General features: G+C 41.0%; 1 protein-coding gene and 1 long non-coding RNA gene across 3 annotated transcripts in view; one reads left to right on the top strand and one right to left on the bottom strand.

Annotated features, from left to right (window-relative positions):
* Positions 1-5,919: 5,919 nt before the first annotated feature.
* The window catches only part of LOC129482798 (uncharacterized), a 75,911-nt gene continuing 57,172 nt past the window's right edge, over positions 5,920-24,658 (bottom strand). For both annotated transcript variants that reach the window (XR_010120814.1, XR_010120813.1), the window contains exons 3-4: positions 6,445-6,631; positions 5,920-6,343 (exon numbers count right to left, since the gene is read on the bottom strand). This is a non-coding gene — a long non-coding RNA (uncharacterized lncRNA). The remainder of the gene's footprint in view (positions 6,344-6,444; positions 6,632-24,658) is intronic.
* Positions 13,684-15,049, top strand: LOC129481597 (DCN1-like protein 3). The gene is given in 3 exon segments (XM_063640011.1): positions 13,684-13,926; positions 14,101-14,891; positions 14,893-15,049. Coding segments are annotated over 3 exon segments (1,191 nt in total).

Below are 24,658 nucleotides of genomic sequence, written 5' to 3'. Positions count from 1 at the left end.
AAAAGTATTCATGTTTCTCAGCCTCCCTAAAGATGTAAGGAGTGCCTGCTGTGGATTTTTAGGAAATTCTGGCTTTCTAAATGTGGGGACTATCCCATATTCTTTAGCAATTCCTTCTTTATTATGTCTGGTATCATCTCCATTAGCATTAAAAACCACACCCTAAGGTGAATAGAAACATCAGAGACACCTGGGACACTGATGACCTCATGAAACTATTCCACCTGTCCTGGATGACCTGCCTCCTAACTTTTTCTCATATGAGAAAAATAAACTTCTATTTGGGAAGCCAACATAGTTGGGTTACTGAGGTTTTCTGTTACATGTAATTACTTAAAGACTGTGGAAATCACTGACAGAGTCCAGCCTCCTCATTTCGGAGAGAAAGTAACTGAACCCTGCTTTCCTCCCTCACTTGATAATACCTTATCCAACAGTGAAACTGTATGTTTATTTACTATCTGTCTTCTTCACTAGAATGTAAGTTCTATGAGGTCAAGGACTTGGTCTTTCTTATCTATTGCTATATCCCTAGCACCTAGAAGTCTTGTCTCACACAGAGGAGACAATCAATGCTCATTGAATAAATGAAAGAATCAGCGAGTCCTCAACGGGGTCCAATGGACTGGATCAGGAAAATGGTAAAAATAGAGATTAAGATCCAACCTCCTGATTACCAGCTCAGTCATCTCTCATTATACTACTTGATGCTTTGGGAACTTTTTTGAGTACATGGATAGCAACAATAATTTTATACATATTTATTTTATTTTTTCCTTGTTTTTGTAGAGATGGGGGTCTCACTATATTGTCTAGGCTAGTCTTGAACTCCTGGCCTCAAGTGATCTTCCCATCTCAGCCTCCCAAATAGCTGGTATTATAGGCATGTGCCATGGAACCTGGCTATACATACATTTAAATGGCAATACATTACAACTCAACTGAATTGATCCACAAGGTCATTACACTGTTATAGTATCATCTATTCAGGCCTTACTCAATGCCATTTTGGCCACTTTTCCTGAATTTCCCTGATGAGAAGTTATCCCTTAAATGACACTCTACATAGACCCCTTTCTTGGAAAATCAGAAAGTGTATTAGCATATTAAAAGTTCTTCTATGTGCTGTAATTTAAAAAATCCATTTAACTTTACCTTGACACTTTCCAGATTTATTTTTTCTGAGAATGCCCTGACTGCCTTCATTTTCTGTCTAACCCCTACTAAAAATCCTAGGGGATTAATGTTGCACTTTGAAAAACCCTTGGTCTTGATAACTGTAGTTCTAGTTGAGTATTTTAAGTCCTTTCATTTTGTATGATAAAAACCTTGCTGAGCACTGGCATCTTGTGACAAAAATGCTGCTCTATACAAATGTTCTCTTACTGGGCTAACTCTTCCAGCTGTGAGACCCATGCTGATAGTTCAATACAAGATCTTCTGCATTACTTCCTCCTGCTGGTGCACATAGTCCTAAAAATGCAGACTTTCTCCTTTTATAGAGGTAATGACCACCACCATCATCATCATCATCTTCTACTGTTAACGTTGGGACTATTAAATTATTTTTAAACCAGTCATGCTTATCTTTTAAATATGGTGCTAGTGAAATTATTTGAAATGATCAGGGCAAGATGGTAAGGTTATTGAGTGCAACTTTTCTTGACCTCACTGATTCTAAAAGTCTATTGAAATTCTTCTCCAGACACACGCACACACACATACACACATACACACTAACACACTTTTTTTCTCCTAATAGCTATATTCTTCAAAAAAATCAAACATTTCCCCAAACAGTAGCCTAAAGAGGGAGGTTACCCTGACCTCTTCTGATTCCCTAGTAAATGAGAAAAGAATCAAAAGATATTGGCTCCCCAAGGGAGCAGGGAGCTGACTATTGACTGGGCCATTTTAAAGTCAGTAGGTTTTAATTCTGGCTTTATTGAGGTATAATTGACAAAATGTGTATGTATTTAGAGTGTACAATATGATAATTTGGTATATGTATACATTGTGAAATGATTCTATAATTAAGCCACTTAACACATCTATCACCTAATATTCCAATTTAAAAAAAAATGTAAGAATACTTAGTATCTACTTCCATAACAAATTTCCAGTATACAATACAGTATTATTGGTAATAACTATGACTATATTCACTGTTCACTATGCTGCACATTAGAGTCCCAGAACTCATTCATCTTGCAACTGAAAGTCTGTCCCCTTTGACCAACACTTCTCCATACCCTGCCCCCCACCCCATCCCCAACTGTCCCCCACACCATGCTCACTTCCTCTTGAGGTGGAGATTCTTCCTCTTGAGGCCGGAGATTCTTCCAATGTGTTTCCATATAGTAACCTCATTTTCATCTTTAAAGACTCAGATTAGTGTCATATCTCAGAGAAGAATTCTCTGATTATATTAACACCTTCAGTATTCTGTGCACTATGTCCTGTTACACTATTGTACCTATTTATGTATATGTTTATTATCTGCCTATGTCCACTGGAATATATGCTCTTTGAGGTCAAAGAATTTGATTATTGTGTATCCTTAATGCCTAATAGACAGCATCTCATAACAAGTGCTCTACAAGAATCTGTTGACTCTCTGAATAAATCTAAATTGTTATAAACACATCATTTTCCTCTTTGTCTCTAATCGCTTCCTTCAAACCACTTTCCTTCCAAATTAAACTTCTTGAAAATCAACTTCTTGTGTTCAAAAGCATGCAGTAGCTTTGCTTTCTAAAAGAATTACATTCCAAACTTCTCTTCCTGAATTTCAAGAGACCAATTTTCTTAACTCACTCTTCTTATGCAAACTTTTTAGTCACTGTTCACCAAAATGAACACTTAACTGGAAAACCAGTCTCTCTACTTTTTTTTTAGACGGAGTTTCACTCTTGTTGCCCAGGATCTCGGCTCACCACAACCTCCACCTCCCGGGTTCAAGCGATTCTCCTGCCTCAGCCTCCCGAGTAGCTGCTATTACAGCCATGTGCCACCACGCCTGGCTATTTTTGTGTTTTTAGTAGAGACGGGGTTTCTCCATGTTGGTCAGGCTGGTCTCGAACTCCCGACCTCAGGTAATCCGCCCGCCTCGGCTTCCCAAAGCGCTGGCAGTCTCTCTGCTTCCGAGATGGTTCCTTTTTGGTTTCTTATCTTTGCTATTGTCCTTCCCATGAGGAAGTCTCACCCAGTTCTGCATGGTTGAAGTCCCATCTCCCCAACAGATAACTACCCCACCCTACAGAAAGCTCTTCGTTTTCTGCCATATGATATTTTATTTTATATTGTCATCAGATTAGTATAACATATATCCTATTTCATCTTTGTGTAGAAAATCCTCCAGAAAGTCAAGCCTGAATCCTACTATTAAAATACCCCCTCAATCTTCAATCCCATTATTCTGCAAATAGTACATCTATTTAATTCAAAATTAATGAGGGACTAGAATGATACCCTATGGATTTAATAAGGAATTATAATTTTTTAGTATTAAAATATAGTAAGCAGTTTATGTTATTAACAATAATGTGTCCCCAGACTTATTCCAGGATGGCAGACACAAGTGTTTAGGATAGCCATGCAAGTTATAAAAATTGGAGAAGAGGGCCTGATGTATGAACATCAGACACAGAAGAATATTCTGTACTTAAACAATTAAACATGTTCTTTATTTTTTTTGAAACATATGGGCTTTTCAGATTATTTCTTTTAGCTTTACCAGCCATGGTGACAGAGAAATGTTTATTTACTGTAAACAATAGTAAAAGCAAGAGTAATGACAAATAGCAACTGCTGTTTGGACTCATTGTTAGGAAACCAGTGAGATATGGTGGGGATTATGAATCACCGTAGCTACACAATTCCTCCAAGGAGGGCAACTGTAGGACGTTCAGGGGATATTGCAGTATAAAAATGGAGGCCCAGTGTTCATCAGACTTCTGTTTTTTTTTTTTCACTGTGGGCCAAAAATGCATTATCTTCTACATTAAATGATCCAACTTTTAAAGACTCAGATCAATGTCACATCTCAGAGAGTTCAACAGATCTACGTCCCAAATCTGCAATCTTGATTTTGTACATTTGCAATACTGACTCATAAAATGTACTATGTTGTTAATCAATTGAGCTACAGGAATAGGCACTTCGTGCTCCCTACTTTATCTTCTTTTTCCATAAGGGTTTAACATACATTCATTTTTTTTCCTCCTTTTCAACATTAGTCTTGATAAATTACCAAAAGATTAATTTAAAAGTTTGGTATGTATTTTCTCATAACAAAAGTAATATACATCTCTAAAAATGTGGAAAATACTCAAAAACATATATAAAGTATAATAATAATTATTCTATACACTGTTATGATTTTTATTCATTTTCTTCTATAGTTAATTTATTATATTTAATTAACATAATAGTCATGGGATTATTTTTTATAAAAAGAATTTCTCCATTAAATTAAAGATTCTTAGTAAGCACCATTTTAATGTCTTCGTAGATTTCTTTCTTTCTTTTTTCTTTTTTTTGAGATGGAGTCTCGCTCTGTCACCCAGGCTGGAGTGCAGTGGCACAATCTTGGCTCACTACAAGCTCCACCTCCCGGGTTCACGCCATTCTCCTGCCTCAGCCTCCCAAGTACCTGGGACTACAGGTGCCCGCCACCATGCCTAGCTATTTTTTTTGTATTTCTTTTTTAGTAGAGATGGGGCTTCACTGTGTTAGCCAGGATGGTCTCGATCTCCTGACCTCAGGTGATCTGCCTGCCTCAGCCTCCCAAAGTGCAGGGATTGCAGGCGTGAGCCACCACACCCAGCTGGTAGATTTTTATTACTTGGATGTACCATAATTTATTTAGTCCCTCCTCTATCTATGGACGATTAGGTTGCTTCCAGGATTTTTCCTTACAATGAATAATGTTGAAATGAACATTTTTGTATATAAACTCTGTCTTTATTGTAAATTATTTTATGAGAAATAGTCAATGGAGTCAAATATATGAATATTGTTGAGGCCAAATTGATTACCAAAGACATTTTGCCAATTTATAATGCCATCAGAAATTTGAGAGTGCATGTTTACTGCACCCAAAACATTTGGATATTCTCATGAATGAAAGTTTAAAGGTAATTGATTATTTCATCTTTTCACTCCTCTCTTCAAGTCTCCCTTATCTCTGACTTATCTCAGCAGACCACTTTTTTTATTTACAGTGAAAATTGAGGATTCTTATCCCTCTGTCTACAAAATTAAGTTCTTACCCATTTCCATTTTCCTCAATGGAAGAAATGACCTTTATCCTAAGACTAATACCATCACATGTGCATTAGTTTTCACCTCTCCATATATCCTTTAAGATCATGTTCTCTCAGGCATACTTTTTTTCTTCAATATTTTCAATAAATCCTACTCTTTTGGTTCTTTCCTCATAGCATATAATAATACTCAAATTTGTTTCATAAAAAGTCCTTTCCTCATCCTAGTTTCCCTTCTAGTCCAAATGGGCTCTTTTTAGGAACCATTCTCCTTGTCCTCTATGATCCTTTAATACTCCCTAACCCTAATCCCACCTAAGTATCCCTTCCTAGATACAGGAGACAGACAGATTGAAGGAGGTTGCAGTCAAATTTCTGCCTCAACAGAGCTGGCAGTTGATGCCAAGTTCTGGCAGTAATGGAAGAGAAAGAAGACTGATATGGTCAGTAAGTGTACTGAAAAAAGGAATAACCTATCAGTTAGTGATTGCAGAACATGAGGACTTAACATAGTTTAAAGCAGCAGAAAACAAACATGGTAGTAGAAGGAGTAATTAGGGAGAGAAGAAAACACCTGTAATGACGGATGGCACTAGAAAATATTGACACTGGCAAGTCTGCTTTATTCAATAGCTTATTTAATTAACTCATATTAAACACTTTCCACATGCAAGGCAGTGGGAATATAGTGCTTAAGGGGGTATATAATTCATTGTCAATATCAACAGAAGCAAAAAATTTGGAATGATAGAAGCCAATACAGAAAAAGATTGGTAAGGGGTCTTCAGAAGGTTTAGGGGGCTTACAATGCTTGGTGAGTACTGCATCAAATGGATTCTGATATCAACAATAGCAAAAAGGCCAGTGAAATTCATTTTGCAATAATACAAGGTTTGAAGGAAGAAAATAATGGCATAAGAATGGATGATAGACCAGATGGAGGAAAAAATCAGAAGTAGAAGCTTCAAAGGGTTGGTAGGGACAGTGGTGGGGCTGGAATGCTGGGACATAGGTTCTGATGAAAGCAACTTTGGAAGATGCCGATGACGATCATACAGTCAATTTGGATTTTGATCCTGTTTGAAACAAAGACAAGATAATGCCAATGTAATTATTTGCCCGTCCAAAACATATTCTCCAACACAGAGGATAAAATATTCATTAAAAATTCAAATACCTTATGGTGACATATAGATATTTGTCTCCATATTGGAACTGCAAAGCTAATGCAGACTGCATAACATCAGATCGTCTCAGATTTCAAGATTGGCTTGATCCCAGCAGATGTAACACATTACAATTTTCTGGTGTAAATAAAAGGGCTCAGACATATTGATCGACATAACAAGATTCCTTGATGGAGCCTATCAAAATAAATCAGAAGCACATCCATCAAATGTCATTTGAAATATTTCAGGGTTTAATGTCTCAAGAGAAAATGATTTCCATTCTAATTGAGTTTTCTGAATTTGAAATCCAACCAGAGCAACACAAATCCAATAAAAGTCCTCTTCATTAATTTAAGATTGTGACAATATCTCCATGTGGAACTGGATGGCCACAAGGCCAATCAGATCATTTTGTCCTTTTTCACTACCATTGCCCTCAGCCAAATCAACAGAGTGAGAATTCCCATAATCTCCAAGGTGTTCACAGTGATCAGCTCAGTGACATGACTGTTCAAGACCTACTCTGACAGTGTTCTGTAGCCTGAAAGTAGGATAAGGAAAGCAGGCAGTAGACAGCATCTGCTCTTGGAAAACTGGATGTTCAAGGGCTGTGTTCAAGTCTAGGTTGGACAAGAAGCCATATATAAAACCTAATTTGCTGTGAATGAGAAGTTACTTAATGACTGAAAACCTTTCTGACAGCTATATTGGTGTTGTGGAATAGTGAATATAAAGGAGGATATTGAAATTTCCATCTGAGATAGAGAGCAATTAGTATTTAGATCTTGGAAGCATATTAAAAGGAATTATGATGTTAAGTACAGTGACATTGTGCAGGGACATAGAAGGTCAAAAAACTTGGACTTCGGTGGCTCTTTAACATGAATATCACACACACCTAATAATTTTTAATTGGTCGCTGGCTTATCGATTGACTAGTTTACCTGGCCAAATGCAAGGCTTAGAATTATTATTTTTAATCTTGTTGGATGTTCAATAAGGAAGCCTTTTGGTTGGGGAAAACTAAACCTTCCTGCTGAGTTGGTAGACTCTCTTGGTTCAGTTTCCACTTCAGAATAGTACCATATTTATCAAATAATTCCTTTAAGAAGCATTTGAAGAATTTATGGGATTTTAACTTTACTCATTTGTTACTCAAGTGATAAAACATTTGTTATATGCAAAATAATTTATATACATAAATGTACATTATAAAGCAGACTAATTTGTAATACAAATATTATAAAGAAAAAATAAATCTCATTTAAATTTCTATCTATATGCACTGTGCCCTTGCCTTATACAAATAAAAGATATCATCATAAAAATAATTTCATTAAAAATGAACAAAACCATTGTTTTAGTGTTTGCTGAACTAACTCTATTCTGTTTGACTCCAGGTCATGACGGATATCATCGTATTACTTTCACAAAGTAATATTCTATTTTAGAAAATTCCAAACATACAAAGTACGGTATTCTAAACTTTGCAGGAAAACCTTAAAATGTTGAAATCTCAAGCTTTGTTTCTTAAATAAAATGTTATTTTCATCAACCTCAAACCAAATTATTGAGAAAAGACTCCACATTTTTATGGACACAAGCATGCATTTTGGAATCAGCTTCTGTGTTTATACCCTGGCTCTACCATTAATTAGTTATGATACCTTGGGCAAGTTACTTAGCCTTTATGATGCCTCATTTTATTCATCTGAAGAATAGTTATAATATTAGTTCCAACCTATGGATGTTGTGGATTAATGAGACAAGTGAATAAGAACTGTAACAGTACGTAGTAAGTGTTGGATATGTTTTTTTTAAATCTATCTAAGGAAAATAGATATTCCAAGGGCCTTGGAACTGAGGCATGCATAGACAGAAAATCACAAGCAGATATGAACTACATTTGTTGGATAATGAATGCATAACACACGAAACTCTCTGCTTAAGTTTAGGTTTTAAAATATAGAAGGCATGTAGTGTAACTATTATGGAAAACAGTGTGAAGGTTCCTAAAAAATTAAAAGCAGAACTACCATATGATCCAGCAACCCCACTACAGGTACAGTCGAAGGAAATGAAAACAGTATCTTACAGAGCTATCACTATTCCTCATGTTCATTGCAGTATTATTCACAATAGCCAAGATATAGAAATAATCTAAGTGTCTTAAGTGTCCTTTGACATATGAATGTATAAGATTTCATCTTTATATATATATTACATCATATATATTACATTTATATTATATTACTTTATACACATACACACACACACACAATGATTGTTTGGTCTAAAAATAAAGAAAATCCTGAACATGAATGAACCTGGAAGACATTATGCCAAATGAGATAAGCCAGGCAAAGAAAGACAAATACCACATGGTCTCATTCATATGTAGAATCTAAAAAAATATAACTCATAAAAGCGGGGAGTAGAATGGTTGGTTGCTAGAGACTGGGGGCTGGGGGAAGTGGGGAGATGTTGGTCAAAGAGTATAAAAAGTTTTAGTTATGTAGGATGAGTAAGTTCTGGAGCTCTAATGTCCAGTAAGGTGACTATAGCTTACTGTATTCTATACTTGAAATTTGCTGAGGGTGGGTCTTAAATGTTCTCACCACACACACAAAGGTGACTATGTGAGGTGATGGATATATTAATTATCTTGACTTCGGCGATTATTTCACAACGTATATATATCTCAAAACATCACTTCATATATCTTAAAAAAATAGCAGGTCCCTACTTTTATCATACTAAGCAGATTGAAATAACAGACATTGTAATACAAACTTAGAGAATATGTAAATATCTATTATCCCAAGCTCTTGCTAGAATGAGGTGTTTAAAGACTAAGGGAACCCTGGGAGACCATCAAAAGTCTCTGCAATAGGCTTGGCACAGTGGCTTACATTGTAATCCCAGCACTTTGGGAGGCTAAGGCAGAGGATCCCTTGAGTCCTGGAGTTCAAGACAAGCCTGGGCAACATGACAAAACCTTGTCCCTACAAAAAATTAGGTGGGCGTGGTGGTGCGTGCCTGTACTCCCAGCTACTAGGGAGGCTGAGGTGGGAGGATCATCTGAGCACGGGAGGTAGAGTCTGCAGTGAATTGTGATTGCACCACTGCACTCCAGCCTGGGTAAGACCCTGTCTCAAAAAAAGAAGTCTCTGTAATTGAGTTATATGAATATCCCAACTACTACACTAGGTCTGGCAATCCAACATGGACTATTTGCATTCGTGCCTGTGATTTCCACAAAATTATGACACTCAGCATCCACTTTAACAATATGTGCATAAGTAGCATCTGAGGAGTCTGTCTAGCAACTATTCTTCTTTTCTTCTAATAAATGGACCATGTCTCTCTTTTTGCATGGCATAGAGATGGAACTGTCAGTCAGGATGTCCGATCTTTCCTTGCCAAGGGATCAGCCAGGACAATTGAACTTTTCCTTCAGGAATTGAATCTTGAGTGGAGTGACTCAAGGGCTAAAATGGTTTTTGTCAATTCTTTCAGATGATCATACCCAGAACCCTGTATTAGTCCATTCTCACACTGCTATAAAGATACTATCTGAGAGTGGGTAATTTATAAAGCAAAGAGGTTTAAGTGACTCACAATTCCACTTGGCTGGGGAGGCCCTCAGGAAACTTACAATCATGGCAGAAGGTGAAGGGGAAGCAAGGGCCTTCTTCACATGGTGGCAGGAGAGAGAAGAGCGAAGGAAGAACTTCCAAACACTTATTAAACCATCATATCTCATGAGAACTCACTCACGATCATGATAACAGCATGGGGGAACCACCCTCATAATCCAATCACCCCCCTCTCTCGACACGTGGGGAGTATAGAGTGAGGATTACAATTCAAGATGAGAGTTGGGTGGGGACACAGATCCAAACCATATCAACACGGAAGAGATTGTTTTTGTTTGGTTGATTTTTTGCAACTGAGAACCCTAGTGCTATTCTGCTTTCTGCTTCTTCCAAAGCCTGTTTCTGAACTTTTTCTTTGGGTGTATGAACTACCAAATATCCTTAGGATAATGTCATTATTTTTAACTTAGAATATATTTCTGTTTTATGCAAACAACACCGAATATCAAGTGGTATTACTTAATATAGTGAAGTTCACTTCATGGTTTTCCCTATTTTTTCTGATGGTTGATGTAAATTCTTAAAAAAACAATGTACTAAAAAGAAAGGATATATTTAATTTTTGAAATAAATATTTTTAATATAAGTAAATGTTTGTAATAGAAGACCAGCATTGAGTAGACTAATAGAATAGATGATGTATGATATAGTGGAGAGAGCCAGATGGGAAGAGCTCTTCTTCAAATTTGCCCCAGAAATTGAGTATTCCTCTTATTTTTTCTTGTTAAGGACCTTGATCAAGTCACTTAACCTCTCTTTTGGAGTCCGTTTCCTCATATGTAATGTGGAGATAATAATGCTTTTATTAAAAGTTCCTATAGTATTGACTGAGATGATGCATATGAAAGTGCCTGACACACAACTTAACTCATGTTATGAACTTTATAAATAAGTCATTTATTATTATCTAATGAATTATTCAGTTATTTCTCCTTTAGCAGAGAGCAAGGTCTCTATCTACCTTCTTTGCTACTATATCTCTAGTTTCAAGCACAATGCTTAACATAAATGATGCTAATTAAATATTTGTTGAATAAATGAGTAAAATAAATAAAAGCAAAATAATAAATAGAGCCATTTTGGAGACTACATCACCCTTGATATTTAATTTGTTTCTGGTTTTATTCTAGTTAGAGTTTAGAAATTACTAATTTTCATAGATAATATTTTAAATACATGTATCTTGAAGTTTTAGGATTTACTGCAATTACTGAGTAGTTAGAAAGAGGGGCAGTGGGAAAATTATCCTTTAGCTGTTGAATATTCTACCACTTGTTAGCATTTCTTATAAATGTCAACATAAGAGGAGAATGGGGGCTTAGAAATATTGTCCCTGTTCAGTGTTAGGTGCCCACTCGTTGTCCACAGCATATCAGGAACATGCACATGTCCTTATCATTTAATGGGTGCTCCTTTTTTTGTCCTACTTTTCTTGTTTGTCCTATTTTTACCCTAGCAACCTTACAGAGACTTGCATTTTAGAAGAAAGACTTAGGGAATACTGTAAAGTTTCTAAGTAATGGCACATATACAAGTTCAAATACACTCTTAGACTTAATAGTAGATACATTATTCCAGGGCTTATACACACAAAAATGGTCAGGCTAGCAGCACACGACGCTTTGGGGAGTATACATTATGTTAAAAATGTAGTATGCGTGCCTGTAATCCTAGCACTTTAGGAGGCTGAGGTGGACAGATTACTTAAGCCCAGAAGTTCTAGACCAGCCTGGGCAACATGGAAAACCTTGTCTCTACAAACAAACAAACAAACAAACAAACAAACAAACACAAAACATACAAAACCAGGCATGGTGATGTGCACCTGTAGTCCCAGCTTGGGAGACTGCAGAAGGAGGATCACCTGAGATTGGGAGGTTGAAGCTGCAGTGAGCCGAGATTGCACCACTGCACTCCAGTCTGGGTGACAGAATGAGAACCTTTCTCCAAAAAAAGAAAAAAAAAAGTATATCTAAATATTTGGTTTTATACATTTTTTTCAAATATTGGTATAAATAATATTGTTTTATCAAAAACTTATATGCATAATAAAAATCCAAGTGATAAAAGTATATTCAATGTAAACTAAGTTTCCCTCCCAAGGCAGACTACCAAGAGCCACTTCCTGAGTGCCAAAGTCCTACTCTCCAGAGAAAATCGCCATCTCTAGTTTTCTCCTTATTCTTGCGGATATTCCTTATTCCTGGGAGGAATACTTGCAGATACTCCTTATTCCTGGGAGGTGGAGGTTGCAGTGAGCCGAGATTGCGCCACTGCACTCCAGCCAGGCGACAGAGTGAGACTCCGTCTCAAAAAAAAAAAAAAAAAAAGAGAAAAAGAAAAATAAAGAAAATGAGACAGTAACGGAGGAGGGACTAGAGCATTCTGGTTCTCAATCCTGTGACTTTGTATGACACCCTGAAGATAAGTTCACAGAAGTCCTAGAAAATCTGCATCTGGGGAAAAGTAAAATATTAAAAGGAAAAGGAAAAAAAATCATGGATATACTATGATGAGCCATTCACACGATTAAATTGCAAAAGGTTCAGGGGTCCTGTGTTAAAAGTTTTGCCTGGAAAAGCTTCTATTTCTGACTCAGTTACAGATAAAAACCTGAAGCAGGTATTCAGAGCCCTCTGGAGTCTTGCTATGGTTTGGGTCTGAGTGAAATGAGATGCCACTGCAGTTGCTAGGTCTCTACTACTTAATTACTAGCCAGCAAGAAGGAGCCAGATTCCTTCACCTGCCGCTCTAGCCCCACAGCTGAGCCTCTGCCCTGCTGCGCTCCTAGCTTGGAGAGTGGTGGGTCCAAGGGACCTTCCCTATAGGCTGCCAAGAGTCTAGGCTACTTTTGCTGAGGGTTGTTCTGTTCTGTGCCTGAGCCTTGGGGCCCAGGTCAGCCCAGTACATCAATCAGAGCTCCAGGGGCTCTTTTCATATCAATAGTCTACTTAATTAGGCAAGATATTTTATAAGCTAAAAAATCTATGGAGGTTTTGCGTTATCAAATACATTGGGGAGACAATCATTTTCTATTATTTTTAATACCTTACTTTTCTCCTAGGCTAAACTAACTCACCAGGGATCTAGCTTGTAAGTTCTATCTGGAAGCCCCATCTAACTGCATCTCACAAAATAGCCAAATTTCTCTTCTATGGGAACTTTTCTGAGCTATCTTTAGCAAACCACCATTTAAGTTTACACATAATTGTGAATTCAAAGGTATACCATTCTACTAATAGATTGCTACAGTTTAACAGAATTAGAAATTAAAGCATTGAAAATATTTAATGATGCCAATGGATCCTGACTTTCAATTCAATTCTGTAAACTACTTTTGAGCCCATACTTGGTATATGTAAGAATCAATATTAGGTATGTGCTAGAGGCCCCTGTCCTGGGAGTCCAGCTCTTTTGTTACCATTCCCTGAACTGTGTCTGGCCCTGAGCTTAGACTGTACTGCTCTACTGTTACCTGCACATGACAATAACCTATGGGCAGTTTTCCAAGTTTAGGATTAGGGTTGGGCAGGGTAAATAGTCAATATAGTAGTTTCTATCCCAAGGAGCAAAGAATTTAATGCATGCATGAGTAGATATAATACAGGTAGACATCCTTTAACTATCGGTTATGCCTTGTGGGTTTTAAAAGGGAATACGGGTCGTGGGGAGCGGGGAAGCTTCCGGTTGGCCAACAATGAAGAGGTGGTGACAGTGGTGGAAGAAGAGGTGGCAGCGCGGGTAAGAAGCTTGGAAATGCGATTGGGGATGGTAGGTGTTTTGGACCCGACAGGCCTTTGTCGTTTCCAGGAAACATTTGACTGGAGGAACGTTCGGAGCAACTGCTTTTGGACAAACTCATTCTGAAAAGTGGGCAACCTAAAAAGCCAGTTAATGCCATTTACTTTTGGAGTGGTGGGTTTGCTGGCTCCTCCAGCTGATGGCGTGTTGAGGTATGTGGGCCAGCTGTAGCGACGGCATCCAATCCAGACGGGGCCGCTCTAGAGGCAGGGCCACCCTAGAGGCAGGGCCACCAGCACAACGGGCCAGTATGTCACCAACTGCAAGAATCCCTCATGGACACTGGGCAGCAGGAATGGAGCCCGTGACCCTAGCAGCAAGTCACACAGCAGACGGGGTGCAGGCCACCGTGAGGAGGAGGTGCCACCCTGCAGCAAGCCAGGTGGAAATGTCCTTGTAAATGGGACCAGGAACGTGGAGGCTGCTACTGAGGCCTGCTGGCTGCTGATGTCCTTGGGAGATGCAGGGAGAGAGTCCACGTTCAGTGCCAAGGAGTCTTCCTTGCAGAGGTTGGAAGAACTGTTCGGGTGCTACAAGGATGAGCGGGAGGAAGCAATTTTGGAAGAAGGCATGGAATGTTTTTGCAATGACTTTTGTGTCGACCCCATGGAATTTCGAATGCTGCTCTTGGCTTGGAAGTTCCAGGCTGCAACCATGTGCAGATTCACCAGGAAGGAGTCATTTGATGGCTGCAAAGCAGTAAGTGCAGACAACATTGACGGAATCTGTGCACAGTTCCCTAACCTCTTAACAGAAGCTAAACAAGCGGAAAAATTCAAGGATCTCTACCGGTTTACGTTTCAGTTTGGCCTGGATGCTGAAGAAGGGCAGTGGTCACTGCATCAGGAAATAGCCATTGCACTGTGGAAACTAGTCTTTACCCAGAACAGTCCCCCAGTATTGGACCAATGGCTGAAATTCCTAAGAGAGAACCCCTCAGGGATCAAGGACATCACCCAGGACACTTGGAACATGTTCTTTAACTTCACTCAGGTGAGGTTCTGACCTCGGTAAATATAGCACAGATGAGGCCTGGCCAAGCCTCTTCGATACCTTTGTGGAGTGGGAAATGGAGGGAAGGAAAAGAGAAGGGGAAGGGACATGTGCACTCAGCCCAGGGCCTGAGGCCTTGTGTCCCAAGAAGCAGACTTAAAGGCTCTATCCCAGGAGCAGGAGCAAGGATCTGCCACTGCCCTGCGGCCAACCAACGCATTAGACCTTTCTGGAAATTACTGAAGATCTGGACATTTTCTATTTTACGTCTCTCTCTGCCTTGTATCTGAAAGGGCTCTAAAATGCTTTATCATATTTTAGGCACTTTCTTCATTCTTTGGTTATTTTTATTTTTTGGCGGGGGGATCTCCAAAAATATTTGAACCTGGTTACATACATTTTGTGTATTTTTGTTTGAAGTCTTCAATAGAATGAGCCCACTATTTCTTGCACAAATTAGATTTGTGTGTGTGGTGGGGTGGGGGGTGTAGAACAGGGAAGGGGGATGGGACCGTTAGATTGAATTAACATCACAAAATGATTCAGTGTCAGATCTTAGTTTTGCATATTGTTTTTCAGGGCAGGTATGTGCTGTGTGTAGTGCTGTTTACATGGTTGAATTTAGGTTGTAATGATTATTTTTAAAGATTTTAATGGCAACATTGACTGTTATCCACGTTGCATGAATTCCCAGACGATTCAGAGCTCCTGGAGAGCCAGGGCCAGCCAAGAGCATTCTAAGTCTGGTGACAACCCCCTTTTAAGCTAATTTATCCAAAACTGTTATTTTCCCTCACTTCTTTTCAATTCTTTCTTTGAACTATTGCGTTTCATGTTGAGTTTTTCCATCAATATGTTGCACCTGTCAGTCAAGTGGACATATTTTTTAAGAACACATTGTACAGAGAACCACTTGAGCACTGAATGCAGAGAAAGCAGTGTTACCTTGGTTTTGCTGGAAGTAGGCTTCTTGGATAGTTTTCTTTCTTTGATGAAGTTTCTGTATTTTTATGTTGTAAGTGGAAATGCTTTTTTTGTTTTATTTGCCTTGGAGCCAAAGTTTTTGTTCCTAGTGGTAGGGAAACCGTGCCTGCGGGCCACAGGGCTTAAAGGAAAACTGTGGTATGGAGCTCTGCTTGAATTAAAAATTTTTTTTTCTTTGAGTATCGTTAGCTACTTGTCTGGCAAGTGCAGGACCCAGGTGTTGACCTGAATTCTGCCAAACATATGGAACACTTAAATGTGTGCCGTTTCCCTTCTCGCTACATCCATGTTGTCACTTAACCCCCAGGAGGTTTTTATTATCTTTTTGTTAATGTCAGGCTGTGAGGTACCTGGATGTGCTTTGGTCAAGGAATAGGCCGAGGCGGATACCCAGGCCTGCATGACTCACTGAGTTTGGCATGCAAGCACCCACCTCCACTTATTATATCACCTGTTTGTGTAAGTTCATATTTGGCTCTGAGCCACTATTGCTGTAAAAGGTATAACTGCCCTGTTGACGCTGTGCACAAAGGACGTGGCTCTTGGGGCTCGGCTCAGCTCAACATGGCTTGACATGGCGGGCGCGCTGGCGCCCAGAGAAAGAGAGTCAGAGCTGTCCATCTTTGCAGACAGAGGGGAGCCAGGATACAGCTCGGCTTGATCGTGCCCAGAGAAAGAGTTAAGCTGCTGACCCTGAAGCCAAGGGAGAGCAGGCCATGCAGCTGCAGGTGTGGGGGCAGCAGGAGCCACAGAGCCAGAGCAGACGGCCGAGATACAGGCGAACAGTGTAGAGAGCTAGTGTGAGAAAGCTGTTGATGAGAGCCACTGCTGAATAAAATCACTTTTCACCTGCCTACGGCCCCCTGAGTGTTCTTTCTGCTTGCCCACCCACTCCCTCCAGACCTCGGCATGACCTTTGGCGTAGTCATGTACCTGACAATTGCGACCTTGGCAGGATGAAGTGAGTAGGTCTTTGGCCCCTGAGGGCTCCTGGGTCAGCTATGTGGCGGCAGCACAGGCTGTACCCAGGGGCAGCGGTGCTGCTTGGATGAGCCCCAATGGAAACGCGGGAGGCAGTGGAGAGGTCTCCTGCAAGTGTGGGAGCACACAGCACCAAGGAGGAATGCACCTTTGCTGGCAGCGTCAGATGGGCGGTTCTCACAGCACTGCAGGAAGTACATGCTCAGTTCCACAGGTAAGGGACCTCCCAGCGCAAGCTGAGCCCCTGGGGGCCCAAGTGCACAGCTTGGAGCAGGACCTGGGGGTGGGGGACCTCCAGGTGCAAGCAGGGCACTTAGAGGCCCAGATAAACAGCCAGGAACAGGAGTTAGCAACAGCTGTCAGCCCGACCTTGAGCCCATCCTCCTGGCGGGACACTCCCATTCGGTCTGATGCTGAGGAGGAGGCTCCTCCACTGCCAGATCACCCTGTGATCCGTCAGAAGGTAGAACATAAGCAGCCAGTGGGACCCCAGGGGAGATCCCAGGAGCCCCCCACAGTGGTGGAATATACCTCTTATAGTGCTTATACCCCCACTGGTTTGAGGGAAATAGGTAAACAGTCCAGCAGCATCCGAAGGAGCTGATAGCATCTCACAGCTGCTCCGCCTCTGAGATGGAGAAGCTGGCTTCTATCACAGCTCACCCCTCCCTTCATCAGCGGCTGCAGTTGTGCCAACGGTTGACACAAGGGCAAGGTGACTACATGTAAATCAGGTGGCTGATGGCAGCCATACGGACTGTTTGGAATGATGCTGGAGAGGCACCAGAAACTGTAAATGGCAACCATATACTGATTTGGTGCAGGCGCTCCGGGAGATGGCTATGCAGCAAGCTGTTTGATCGGAATATCTGGGGCCAGATGATGAACGCTTTACCTCCCCCATGAGGGATCTTGTGCTGAGTTCAGCACCCCTGGATGCTTTGGCTCTCTAGCTGCTGTTCTCACCCCATATGTGGGACACGGCATACACAAAGTGACTATTGCTATGGCAGCCCTTGGGGTGGCAGAAGCCATTGGCGGGACCTGGGAGTCCATGCCATAAAGGATGGGAAGGTGCCCCCTTCACAAGTAACCATCCCACGAGATTAAAAGGGGCCCACCAGGTGACCCACATGCGGATATGGATTGATTTACTTGCAGCTGGGGTTGCTAGGGAGAAAATTGACAGGCAACCCAGTGGAATGCTGTTGGCTCTGTGGAGGCAATTGTCCCCAGAGCTGCAATTCTGAAGATGCCCAAGGAGGGGCAAGACAATGTTGTTCAACCCAGCCCCACCTGGAAACTTCAGCTCGAGGACTATTTGCAGACGGGCGAAGACATTAGGCCTTTCCTGTTTGATTAGGGAACTGGCTGAGGTGCCCAACTCTGGGGGGAACTGGACAACTGGAGGCTATATGTGGAGCTGGCAATCCTCTGGTCCCCTACTAATGTACAGCGGGTCCTAGCACTGGTAGATACTGGTGTAGACTGCAGTCTAGTTTATGGGAACCTGGATAAGTTTCTGGGAAAAGCTGCATTGATTGACAGTTATGGGGGCCAGTCTGTGATGGTGAATCCATATTGGCGTTGGCTACTCTGCTATCCATCTGTACACTCCGTATGTTTCTCCTATACCTGAATATATTCTGGGGCTGGACATTTTGCATGGCCTGGACTCACAAACCACAGCCAGAGAATTTGGTCTCCTGGTTCGTGTAGTAAAGTCAGTACTCTATACACATTACCAGCCCCAAGTTCTGCCACAACCCCAACAACTTACTTCCACTCGTCAATACCGTTACTGGGAGGTGTGTGTGTGGGGGGCACACAGAGATAACTGAGACTAATAAGAAGTTAGAGGAGGTGCAAATGGTACGTGGCACCCATAACCCCTATGATTCTCTAGTATGGCCGGTCAAAAAGCCTGATGGAGCTTGGCAGATGACAGTGGATTATCAGGAACTGAATAAAGCAACACCCCCTCTGCATGCAGCTGGACCTTCCATCATAGACTTGATGGACTGTTTGACAACAGAACTGGGACAGTACCACTTTGTGATGAGACTTGGCTAATGCATTCTTCTCCATTGACATTGCTTCAGAGAGCCAGGAACAGTTTGCCTTCATGGGAGGGTGGCAACGGACTTTCACAGTGTTGCTTCGGGGCTTATATGCATAGCCCCACCATATGTCATGGTCTTGTTAATAATGTTATATTCACTTCTGATTCTCTTGCAGGTTTAGAAGCAGCAATGCCCTTCTTGCCTGGGATTGGGATGATGCAGCTGAGACAGCCTTCCTGGTAGCCAAGTAGGTTATTCAGCAAGCACAAGCCCTATGGGTAGTTGACCAGAGGTGCCCATTTAAGCTAGATGTGCATGTGACCACAGATAGTTTCAGTTAGGGCCTATGGCAGTGCACGGAGTGCCTGAGTATGCCAGTAGGCTTTTGGTCCCAATTATGCAAGGGAGCTGAGCTCCAGTATTCCCTGATAAAGAAGCAGTTAGTAATAATAGGATGGGTGTGTTCATGGATAACCACCCTCTGGACTGGGAAAGCAGTTAGTAATTGTATATACTGCCCTTCAGGCTCATAAGATCATGGCAGGAAGGGCTGCAGTCATCATGCAGACGACTTTCCCAACAGTGGGGTGGGTACACTCATGGGTAATGACCCCACGGGCTGGGACAGCACAGACATCCACTTTAGCAAAGTGGGGAGCCTACTTACAGCAGTGAAGTACACTGATTACAAGTCCCTTAGCAGCAGAGTTACAGGAGGTCTTGGGACCTGTAGTCCTAATGCCAAATAAGGCCATGGGGCCTGAGGCACCCCTAAACCCTAAGTCTTCATCATTAGGAAGGGCATTCTCCCATTCCTAATAGGGCATGGTACACAGACATGTGTAGGCAGGGAACTACTGCTGCCTGGATTGCTGCCACAGTCCAGCCTAGTACTAACACCACAGGGGTTAAAACCAGGTGTAGGCAAAGTAGCTAATGAGCTGAACTCAGGGCAATGTGAACAGTAATCATCAAGGACGCAAGGATGGTAATCTGCGCCAATAGCTGAGCAGTTTATTGAAGCTTATGTATGTGATGGGCTTGTGTGCCCAGAGCCTACGTATGAGGCTTATGTGTCAGGCCTATGTGCCCAGAAGCCTGTGTGTATGTATCAGGCCTGTGTGCCCAAAGTTTATATGCCGAGCCTGTGTGCCAAACCTGTGTATAAAACCTGTGTGTCCAAGGCCTATGTCTCCCTCGGCCTAGGGGGTGGAGTGTAAGGTACATGGATGTGCTTTGGTCAAGGAATAGGCCCAGGTGGATATCCAAGTGAGTTTGGTGCATGAGTGTGCACCTCCACTTGTTATATAACCTGTTTGTGTAAGTTCATACTTGGTTCTGAGCCATTATTGCTGTAAAAGGTATAACTGCCCTGTTGACGCTGTGCACAAGAGACATGGCTCTTGGGGCTCGGCTCAGCTCAACATGGCTTGACATGGTGGGTGCGCTGGCGTCCAGAGAAAGAGAGAGTCAGAGCTGTCCATCTTTGCAGATGGACCCTGGGGAGCCAGGATACAGCTCGGCTCGCTTGTGCCCAGAGAAAGCGTTAAGCTGCTGACCTTGAAGCCATGGGAGAGCCGGCCATACAGCTGCAGGTGTGGGGGCAGCAGGGGCCACAGAGCGGGAGCAGATGGCCGAGATACAGGCGAACAGTGTAGGAGCTAGTGTGAGAAAGCTGTTGATGAGAGCTGCTGCTGAATAAAATCATCTTTCACCTGCCTACAGCCCCTCGAGTGTTCTTTCTGCTTGCCCACCCACTCCCTCCAGACCTCAACATGACCTTTGGCGTAGTTGTGAACCTGACACAGGCTCATTTGGGGGTAATGAGATATGTGATAACTGTTTTAGGTTTATATGACCCTCCTCTCCTTTCCCTCCCCTTAAATATGTGTGTGTATGTATACATATATATTATGTATATACTGTATTCCTTTGTTTCTTTGTCTGCTAAAACCAGCCATAAAAGAGGGGGCTGCCTTCAATACCTAAAGTATAAGAAGGGTGCCGGGGAATGTCATAATGGAGGCTTTCCCATCTGAATTTGCATTATTTCACTAAAGAGAACATGAGTTGACTCAGCCCTTTCCTCACAGGATGGAGGGTTCAATTCCCCTGACTTCACACACTCACTCCATAAGGCCTGCTTTGGCAAAACTGCCAAGGGGGCCTGTGGAACTGACTCTGGTCCTACCTGGTTTCAGTAGAAGGTCCACTTTTTGTTTTTCTTTTTAAAAAATATGTCCTCAGAAAACTGTACTGGAAAAGTCAGTGGCAGGAACTTGTAAAGTTCAGCTTCCAACACTTTGGAATAGATTAAAAAGATAATCTTTTAAGTGAAAACTTAAAAAATAACAAATAAAAGGACAATACAACAACCAGGCTGTAGAGAAGACAGTGTCTCAGGTATTACAGAGGCCTAAAGAGAACCTGTGAGAAAGACAATCATGAACCTTACCTCAAATTGTAGTAGCTTAAGTAACTAATTAGTATTATAGCACTTATGACCAATGAAGGATAGATGTTTGTAATATGTAATGTGTTCATATAAATAAAATGTCACAAAGGACTCAAAACACAAATGACAAATGGGCAAAATGTTTAAGGGATACCTCAAAAGTGATAGAACATAATCAGTAAATATTTTTAAAACAAGTTCAACTTTCCTAGAAAGAAAAAATGAATTAAACAATGTTGTATCATATTTTGCTTAGTATATCAGCAAACATTTTAAAAGTATATAAACCAAAGTTGTTGCATTGTAGTGCAAAAATAAATATTTGTCAAATGAATCAATAAGTGGAGAGATGGATTGATGACTATTAGGGAAAACATCACGTACAAAACCACGGTTGAAATCTATGCATATGAATTAAGGTACATATAGATCCATGGAAAAGTACTTGTGGGATGATATTCATTGCTCTTTATCTTTAGGTTCCTTATCTGTAAAATGAAAATAAATGCACTACTTAGGATTCTTTTATAATTTTTTCCCAATTTTCTTTTCCCCCCAAGTTTCTGTTATAGTGTTAAATTTCCTGTATTTTTGAAATAAAACTGTAAAATAAGGGCTTAAAACTGTTTAAAAATGGGAAATTGGACATAAATTACTGTGGTGGGCTGGGAGACTAGACAGAGTTCGAAGAATGGTGATAGAAGAGCTTGGATCCCACAATTGCCTATAGTACAAATTAACGTATTAGCTATACGTAAACTCGAAAGGCAGACTACGGGGACTGAACCCTGTGACTATAATCCAAGTCTTAGGGTCTCATGGCAAGATTTTCAGGTCAATAGGAGGTAGTCCAATATGACCCATTCGAGAAGGACATCCTGAACAATGAGAATTCTATTTGTGATTTATCTCTACTGTGGCTGCATATTCACTGAAATATCTTTACTCTTAATGAAGCTTCCTTGTGCATTTGAATTAATAGAGTAGGCTGACCTGGAATGGAAAGGATGAGGGGAAGTAGCCCTGAGAAAGAAACCAGAGAGAGAATGGGAAAGGCCAGGACTTGTAAGATGAAAGAAAACTGAGACCCATCAGTAGTGAAGAGTTGGGAAGTAGAGCTGCCTGCATCGTCGAGCACCTAGAAGCTCTATGCAGTGTGGCTAAAAGTGTGCTCCTATTTCAGAACTACCAGAGTCCTTTCTAAAAATGCAGATTGCTAGGCTTAACTCAGAAGTACTGAATCCCAGTCCCTGAGAATGTGCATTTTAAACGTTTCAAAGCGATTCTCACGCACTTTAGAAATGTTCGAGAACCATCACACATCAGCATGCTTAAGAAACGTCAGGAAGCTTCTAAAGAAACTATGTATTCCTGGATCAGATCCCACCACTAGAGTTTCTGACGCACTGAAGCTGGAATGCTGTCAGAGTCTATATTTTCAGCAAGCATCTTGGGTTTTTGAGGCAGGTAGTTTACAGATTATACTTTGGGAAACAGTGTTACAGGTTCTTTGAATATAGTTAAATATTGGCATAAAAGAATCAGATGACCAGACTATGATTTTAAATTAAGCACAGCATCAGTAATGGCACATTAATTCCTTCTTGGTTTATTCATTTATTTTTATGACAGTCCAATCCTGGTGAATTTGCTTAACATTTAAATAGACATCATGAAGAATTCTGTGAAATAATCTTGTTCTTTCTCTTCCCCACACTATCACTATGGGTTATAACAGCAGGGAGTGACTTTTGTGAGCTCGCTTCCAGAATGGAAGAAGTGATTTCACCTGATTAATAAACCGCCCAGCATTCTTTAACAGTTGGGTGCAGCTGAAACCTGCGTCAGGAGTAGCTAGTCTCATAGTATCAAACACCTTCCTTCTAGCTGGCTCAGCTTTTAAGACTGGAAACCTGAACAAAGTGAGAAGGAACTAGGCTCCCGTAAAAAAGAAAAGGGAAAAAGAAAGTTGAGTTCTCTTACTGGCTCCAGAAGGAACTCCTAAAAGTGAGTACCTAGCTCTTAGGTAACAAGTGATCGTTGATTGTCATTTGCCTGAACACAGGCTTGATACTGGTGGAGAGCCAGGGAAATAAGCGCTTCAAAACTCTCCTGGTGAAAATTTTGAATTTAGTGTAGCATAACTCAGTGGTAATTCAGACCTTGGACAAAAATGTGACACAAAAGGCCTCTTTTCTATCTCCTAACGTCTTCCCCCACTCCACTCCTCACCACACACAGACATTTTAATTATTCTGTCATTCTTTCCCTAGAAAGTAACAAAGTGGATGGGCAAGGAATGTTCAAAGTAAAACCAGTATTTTAGGCTTAGGACAACAGGATTTGAGGCTATGTAAAATTCTTTGTCACTTTCATTGATTTTGAGAAACGGCACTTTTAATTTTTTTGTCATTTTCTTTTTTTGCCCTTCCTAAATTTTTAGTAACTTAAAGCACAGTCACCTGTCTTAGCTAAGATAAAGATTGAAAAGGTTTCTGCTCAATAGTATTGAGTTTAGCATGTTTTAAGGAAAGTAAGACATTCTTTGGGCTGGGCACAGGTGGTAGCAGTTGTAACAAAAGAAGTTGATTGAGAACGCTTGTACAATAAATTCTCTGCCCAAGAATCTCCTGCCAGAATTTGATTTGCTTAAAATGTGGATCATTTTAAAATTCTGTTTTCGTAAGAATGATTGGCTGTTCACTTTCAACCCTTTCTTCCCTGTGTTTTGTTTTCGCTTTTGAAAGCCACTCCATTGCAGAAGCAACAGGGCCTCAAATCAGTGGAATCTTCAGCCCCTGAGTGTGCTGCTCTCACAGGCTAAGCTGCAGCTCCAGGAAGATGAGCAGGTATTTGGCCTCGAGCCCAGTTTTCTTCCTGTTGTCAACAAATTGTTTATTTGCCTACTCAGATTTTTTTTTTTCTCACCCTCTTATCACAAGTCATGTTTACTAATAGCCTGTTAACAGTCTTTTTGGTTGGGACAAAGGTGAAAAATAGTAGTAATTTAACCTTCAATCTTTCATAGTTTACAAAGCCTCCCACTCCGTCAGACGCAGCATCAGTCCATGATCTTGATATTTTTATGTCTCACTATTGAGTCATTTTAAAGTCTGTCCCTGGCTGTGACAGCCAAGGCAGTGCTGAGCACAGGGACTGTCCCCGTTCTCGTAGCTGATATTACACATTGTCTAAGGATAGTGGAGACTGCACTCCCATTGCCTGGTGACTGCTGGGTCCCACAGGGACTCAGAAATGGGCTGTTTTGCAAGGCAAAGACAAATGG

This window comes from Symphalangus syndactylus, chromosome 5 (genome assembly GCF_028878055.3).
Source record: "Symphalangus syndactylus isolate Jambi chromosome 5, NHGRI_mSymSyn1-v2.1_pri, whole genome shotgun sequence".
NCBI lineage: Eukaryota > Metazoa > Chordata > Mammalia > Primates > Hylobatidae > Symphalangus > Symphalangus syndactylus.
This window is presented reverse-complemented; position numbering and strand designations above follow the sequence as displayed.